The sequence below is a fragment of the Oryzias melastigma genome, linkage group LG2, assembly GCF_002922805.2.
Source record: "Oryzias melastigma strain HK-1 linkage group LG2, ASM292280v2, whole genome shotgun sequence".
Classification (NCBI taxonomy): Eukaryota; Metazoa; Chordata; class Actinopteri; order Beloniformes; family Adrianichthyidae; genus Oryzias; species Oryzias melastigma.
This window is the reverse complement of record NC_050513.1, coordinates 10,846,017-10,853,373: the sequence shown is the minus strand read 5'-3', so window position 1 is coordinate 10,853,373 and position 7,357 is coordinate 10,846,017. Positions and strand designations below refer to the sequence as shown.

Below are 7,357 nucleotides of genomic sequence, written 5' to 3'. Positions count from 1 at the left end.
AAACAAAAAAACAAGGAAGTTCCCATTTGTCAGTGTTTTGTTTTGACAGATTTTTATATTTTTGTTTGTTTAAAAATGGTTTTAAATCTGTAACTGAGAGGAAACAATAAACCAAACAATAAACTTCCTGCTTTAATGTTGCCTTGTTTTTCTTTTTTTTTTTTATTAAAATTTTATTTTAAAAAAAATCTGGACTTTAATCTGGCTGAATAAAAATGGTTCCAAACTTGTAGATTTTGTGGTTTGCATTGCAGAAGTCACATTTAACAACCACAATTTGTGTTTTTTAAGAGAAATAATTAAACTGAAAAGAGAAAAAATATTTTAATTTACAAAATAAAAAGCCATGTAGAACATGGAGTTAAGCACCATCTTTTTTAGATTCCTGTCTCGTTTCTATGAACTGCAAAGACTATAAAACGAGTCCCAATCATGACACTAACACCACTGTGCTTTAGATTGAAGCATTTCAGCTTTAATTTCTCAACATTTAGTCACCTTTTGGGTTAAATTACCACATTAGGTTCTTAGATGGGGCCCTGTCAATGAGGAAACTAAAGATATATCAAATACGATTATTTCTATTAATTGATTATTTCTATGTTAGCTTGATTTTGATAAAACATCTGTTTATCAAAAGCTTCAGACAAAATGGCGGATGGTGCTCCACCACATGCTGGAAGTCGGTTTTTATCCAAAACATTTTACTTTTCATGATATGCACACTAATTTTAACTAGTTTGCCATTTTTGAGTTATATTTATCACAAATCTGAGTGTGAGCCCCTTTAGGTTGACCTCTCCTTTGGCCCACATCCGTCTGCGCTTCGGGATTATTAACACTTTTTCCTGTGCCGCAAAAAGGCTCCTCCGGCATGGAGTGGAGCTCCGTCCACCATCTTGTCTGCAGCTGGGAGCCTCCTGTTAATGAATGTTTTTATTTTGTTTATATTGACAAAAAACGAATAAATGGAGAAACATTTTAGAGCAAATTACTATTAATCACAAACTAAAAATGGATTGGCATCACCACATATTCAAATTATGCGTCTAAATCCTTTAAATTATCTGAGTTTTTGATAAATTTCACCTTTTTATTTTTGCATTTAAATGGGCTAAGAATGGTTCTTAATTAGTATTTTTATTTTTTTTAATGATGTAATTTTTCAGAGTTTGTGGTTGTCTTTCCCAGAACGCTTTTGGTTTTGCTCTTGTTTTTGAGTCTCAGTCATGAAGAAATAAATTACATTTTATTTATTTTACAGATACACTTTTCCTGTTAAAATTATATTGTGGGGGAAAAAAACTTTAATAATACTAGCTAAGATTAAATTAAATTGCATAATTGAACTGATTCATACATTCAATTATATGTCAATCTGTTAAAAAGTAAAATACTTTTCATTCTAAAAAAGTAAACAAGGTTTATTGTGTTAACTACAACATGGTTAAAGAACATCCATTGAATTAAAAACCTGCATTTGAAGGAAATTCCACATTCAAATATTTTATATCAGTAAATAAAAGAGAATTATTTTTATCCTAAAAGTCTTTTTTTCCCCTTTGAAGTCAAGTCAGTATTACTAATCGAGCACTGCATCACTCGTTTGCGCTGTTTTTGATTGAGCAGCCTTGCTCCCTACCACGCATGCGCGGTGTCAGGAGAAAACACATGGCTGCGGTGTGTTTTGAATGAATCTCAGCAGTTTTGTGCTTCTTGCTGCGCTCGTGTGTAACCCTAAAACGAACACAACGTGAGGAAAATGTCGCAGTTACAGGCGCGGTTCTTCACCGAGAACAAAAGGTGAGATTTGACTCCGAACAAGTTAGAAACGAAGCTAAGTTAGCATCTGTTAGCTTCCTAGCTAGGTCCATTACACTGTGCAGTTCATCAGACAGCCTCGTTTTTTTTAAAAGTTTTTATGCATTTAACGTCACTTTTTAAAGGTTCTAGAACTGAGAATCGTTCAAGTTTAGGTATAGAACATTTGAAATAAAAATAATATTAGAAAGTCTCGGTAAAATCGACATCTAGGTCATGTTGCGCCTTAGCTAGAAGAATTGATTTGTGGGAAAATTTAATCAAAATACACTAAATATTTCTGAAAATATAGAAAAGAAAACTTTAAATAAATTATTGTATTTTTCTGTCATATTGGACATGACAAGTAATTTTGTTTATAGTTCATTTGATACTTTTTTTTGCATTTCAGATTGTTAAATTAATTGAGCAATTTTAGTTTTGTTTTATCATGTATTTATTATGGGTTAAGAAGGGATATAATTTAAGTTCAATTTCCTTAAATGTTGAGTGTTGTGGTTACCTTAAAATTGAAATATTTTTGGTTAGAAATACAAAAAGTGACTATATTAACCACTAAAAATAGAAAATACATTTCAAAATAAAAGCATTGAGATGGATTTGTTTATTAAACAGTAATAGATCAGGAATGAACTAATTATATATTTTAAATCTTTTTATTTTTCAATTGATTAATATATTTTTTCCAGCCAGAACAAGATTTCTCTGAATATAAAGACAATATTTTCAAGATATTTTACTTTCATTAAAATCCTCTAATATATTTTAATTTATAATGAATTATTTAAGTTTATCTTATTTTTTTTCTGGCAAAACTTATAAATTTTAAGTTATATTTGACTGTAAATACATTTTGAGAAGCAAAACAATAAAAAACTAAAGTAAATGCTTCTTTATCAAGCAGTAAACACACATTAACATAGCAAAAAATGGAAGCAGTGTACTACTATTTTGTTAAAACAAATATGTTTCTAAATAGTCCTGTACTTAACTCCCATATAAATAAAAACATGCACAAATCACCCTTTTTAAATGTAAACATAACATTATAACACTATTAGTTCATTATTAATAAATGCTTTTATTTTGGATAGTTTTATGGATCGTGTTCATGCTTTTGCATTACAGGTATGCAGTTGATGACGTTCCGTTCTCCATCCCAGCTGCCTCTGAAGTGGAAGACCTCAGCAATATCATCAACAAGCTGCTGGAGGCCAAAAATGGTAAATTTGATATGCATTCCAGTGGCAGTCACAGACACTTTTAGCTAAACTTCATTCATTTTAAGTTTTAAAAAGTCCCCAATAACTAAATATGACTAAAACACTTGGAGAAATAGTTTTGTTTTCCTTATTTTAGCCAAAAAAAAAGAATATTTTCATTGGAAATTATTGGGGCCAGGAATTGATAAAAAAAAAAAAAGAATCACAAACTGGAAAAAAAATTTATTGCGACTACTATTACTTTTTTTTTAGTTACAGTATTTGCCGACCAGTTATTATCTGCGAATAATCACAAAATGAAAGCACACACAAAACTGTACATTTAGAAAATTTTAATTAAGGCTGTCAATCCATTAAAAATACATCAGATTAATCAGAGTTTTGTGTTGTGATTAACACGAATTCTTGAAATGTTTTACTAGGTAAAACTTACTGATTTGAATTGAACTTTATTCATATCCCAAATGGATAAATTCATCTGTTACAGCAGTCAATAAGTTGCATTAAAAAAAAAGTCAATGAAATTTACTAAATACATAAATAATTAAAAGTACTAAGTTAAAATAATAATATAGGATATTGACAAGTAATGTAGCATATTAACACTATACACATATATTAATATGAGCACACATACACCTACACATTCACAAATACATATATTCCTATAAATATAAATATATACACACACATATATACTATAACTATATATAAATATAAGCTGATTTTACATTTAAATATCCGCGTTAACATATTACATGACAATATGCGACTTTTGGACAAAAACAGATGAATATTAGGCGTTAATTCTGTTTGATTAATTGCGTCCATAAATGTTCTCAGCCTTAGAAATTACGTTTTAAAGAGGGAGAGCATGTAAACGGAGAGCTCTCAGAAACAGGCTGCTGCTCTGCAGAAACAATGTCCTAGAAAATTACACAAGTTTGTGGATTTTGACTAAAAACAAGACAAATGGGAACGCTTTGACAATAGATCAAAATATGACAAAAGTGGATCTTTAAACGACGTGATCCAACAAGTGGATTCTGTAACTGGTTATGATCCGATTACCGTGTTCTGTAAACACTTCAAACGGGTTTCCCATTTACAACGGAGTATTAAGGCCAGTTTACAAACAAGATATTAGTAAATTACGACTTTAAATCTCGTAAATTTATGAGAAAAAAGTCAAAACTGTTGAATTACAAGAACACTATTTATGACTTTTAAAGTCAAAAGCTAAATTTATGACTTTTAAAAGTCATTTTATGAGAAAAAAAGTCATAAATGAACGAGAAAAGAAACAAAGTTGTATGTTTATCCAAATTTAAATGTCTCCTGGCATTTTCCTTTGAGCCTATTAGGAAGTCTAAAGAGTTATGAATGTAGAATATTCTGGGTTTGGTTTTTTTTGGTGGCAAAAATAGCAGCACGTTATAATACTACCACTTCTTATGAAGCTTTATCGATAAAGTTTGTCACTTTAAAGGGTACTATTTATGAAAGATGATTATTTGAACTCAAATTATATATTAATCTAACAAAATAAAAACCTAAATTGTTTTGACAGCATCTCACAGCAAGGTGGAGTTTGACTTCCTGGTCAGGGGTCAGTTCCTGCGAATGCCGCTGTCCACTCACATGGACACAGAAGGAATATCCTCAGTAAGGACGCTTGAATCTTCTCAGAATGTTTCTGAAAATGTATATATATATATATTTTTAGCATGTTTGATGCCTCCGTGTTTTAGGAAGACGTGGTGGAGATCGAGTATGTTGAGAAGATTACGGCCCCAGAACCCGAGGAGTGCATGATGCACGATGATTGGATTAGCTCCATAGATGCTGACAGTGAATGGTGAGATGAATTAAACCACATTGCAATAAATTCTAATAGAGTTTTATGGGTTTTATATACAATTTAAATGATAATTTATCAGGATTATAAAAAAATGATGCTTATATCTGACCAGAAGAGGGCGCCTAATCTGTGTGTTCGCACCGTAGGATTCTAACTGGATCTTACGATAAGACGGCCCGGATTTGGTCTGTGGACGGTAAGGCTGTGATGACGGTGGCGGGACATCTAGATGTGGTCAAAGACGCCACCTGGGTCAGGAGAGGTAAAAACCGATCGAGAAACGGTCACTGCTGTGGTTTGGAGAATGGCGCAGACAACGAAAGCCGTTTGGGTTCCTCCGCAGACGGGCTGACGTCGCTGCTCCTGACGGCCTCTCTGGACCAAACCGTGCTGCTGTGGGAGTGGAACTCTGAGAGGAACAAAGTGAAAGCCAGGCACTGTTGTCGAGGACACACGGGGAGTGTGGACACCGTTTCCACGGACCCCACCGGCTCAAAGGTAAAACCACGGGGCCAAATCAGGATCAGCTTAAAGTGAATGAAAAAATAGATGGAAAACTTGAAAAATAGACGTTGTAACTGAAAAAAAAAATGAAAACAAGATATTGTAAATAAATAAATCTTGAAAATTTGAAGAAGAAATTAAAATCTGGAAAAAAAAATTTTTTTTGAAAAAAAAAAAAAAGCCCTGAAAACTTGAAATAAATCTTGAAAATTTGAAAAACAGTATTGAAAACTTGGGGGAAAAAAAACACTATAAATGCAAAATTTTCCAGTTGAAAAATAATTTATCCTCTAGGGGAGGGGTCTCAAACTCAATTTAGCCGGGAGAGTGGGTGAGGCTGGGCCGCATCAGGATTTCCACAAGAAAAGCACTGATATTAATGACATGAAGACGGGGAGACGCAAATTATCAGGGCTGCGAGTTTGAGACCCCTGCTCTAGGGGAATCATGGGATGCATTTTTGGGTAGCCAATGAGCTCAAAAAGTGATGTCATTGTGTCGAGCCCAAAATTCATTTTCATTTATTTGTTGACTTCCCACACTTGTGGAGCAGCAGACATTTTTACAACGGCGAGAATATAATATGACTCTTCTCCTTCTTTAGTTCTGCAGTGGCTCCTGGGATAAAATGCTAAAAATCTGGTCTGCAGGTAAGAAATAAAAGAATCAATATAGCGAGAATGTCGATGCGAAGAAGCTCAAATTTTTCCTCTTTGCGGCCAGTGCCTTCAGACGAGGCAGATGAAGTAGAGGAGGCCGCAGACCGACCAAGGAAGAAGCTGAAGACGCAGCAGCTCGGTCTGACCAGGGTGAGCTCCCAGCTGGAAGACGAAAATATGTGAAATTTTATATTTATCTCAAAGTTTTTTGTGTGTAACGCCTTGACAGACTCCTCTGATGACGTTATCTGGACACAATGAAGCGGTATCCTCTGTCTTGTGGAGTGATGGAGAGGAGGTTTGCAGTGCATCGTGGGATCACACTATCAGAGTGTGGGACGTGGAGGCTGGAGCGATGAAGACCACACTGGTGAGACCATCAACTCCCAAATTCTCTTCTGGGATTTTAGATTCTTCCTAATAATTTTGTCTTTTCAAAATAAAAGTATTAATAAAGCAGCGAGCGGTGTTGGATGGCCCACAGTCTCTACCCGCTCTCGCTGCCCAAATCTACGCATCACCGCTGCCCGCCCATTTGCACCATCACCGCCCTCGGTGATGGTGCAAATGGTGCCCACCTTTGAGCCGAACTCACTTGCTATGCAGCCACTACGCATCCCTAAATCCCCCCCTTCCCTTTCTGTAAAGATGGTCTGAGATATATTTGAAATATTGATTAAAAAATCAATTTTATCAAAATGGCGGCTTTTCTGTTGGTTTTATCTCCATAGCAACCATTTTATGTTTTGTTCGCCTGAGGATACCGAACAGATTGACATTAGTTTCATAAGAATCACCAAAAGTAATTTTGAAATTTCCTTAGCAACGGGGGTTATTTGCTAACCACGCCCACATTCCTTATATCTTCATATTCTATGTTATAATACTTGTTAAAGCCTCAGGCTTGGATCAACATATTACATTTTCATTGCAATACATCTAAAGATGTGCGTGTATTAAGACTACGCCACATTTGCGAGCTCGCCACGTGCACACCGTTCAAAATCTACAGCTTCTAATACCATATTTGTTTGCCTATTGCACTTAATTCCCATTTATGCCTAAAGTGTTTAAATTTCCTAAGAGTTATTTTTGTTTGTAGCTGTTTTTTTGTAAATTCAAGATGGCGGCCAGTTCTCAAGGTCAACGAAACTTTAGTGGTTGTTGACCTAAGCTAGCTTCATGTGCGTGAAATTTCGTGACAATCGAACAAACAAAAGGTTCGTTTTTAAATTTTTTTTTGTTTGTTTTGTGGCCCCATAAATGATTTTCGGCCCATTCATTTTTTT

At 34.3% G+C, this 7,357-nt stretch overlaps 2 protein-coding genes across 2 annotated transcripts in view; both read left to right on the top strand.

The window, feature by feature from the left end:
* nop58 (NOP58 ribonucleoprotein homolog (yeast)) overlaps positions 1–141 on the top strand; it is a gene marked incomplete in the record, with an annotated part of 6,405 nt that extends 6,264 nt beyond the window's left edge. Inside the window, 1 exon segment of the mRNA XM_024294603.2 lies at positions 1–141.
* A 1,459-nt stretch (positions 142–1,600) lies between these two features.
* Positions 1,601–7,357, top strand: part of wdr12 (WD repeat domain 12) — an 8,641-nt gene continuing 2,884 nt past the window's right edge. Inside the window, exons 1-9 of the mRNA XM_024294604.2 lie at positions 1,601–1,803; positions 2,950–3,044; positions 4,615–4,709; positions 4,796–4,902; positions 5,052–5,167; positions 5,249–5,403; positions 6,014–6,059; positions 6,133–6,218; positions 6,298–6,438. Of these exons, the coding sequence (XP_024150372.1) occupies positions 1,763–1,803; positions 2,950–3,044; positions 4,615–4,709; positions 4,796–4,902; positions 5,052–5,167; positions 5,249–5,403; positions 6,014–6,059; positions 6,133–6,218; positions 6,298–6,438 (882 nt within the window). The 5' untranslated portion in view covers positions 1,601–1,762. The remainder of the gene's footprint in view (positions 1,804–2,949; positions 3,045–4,614; positions 4,710–4,795; positions 4,903–5,051; positions 5,168–5,248; positions 5,404–6,013; positions 6,060–6,132; positions 6,219–6,297; positions 6,439–7,357) is intronic.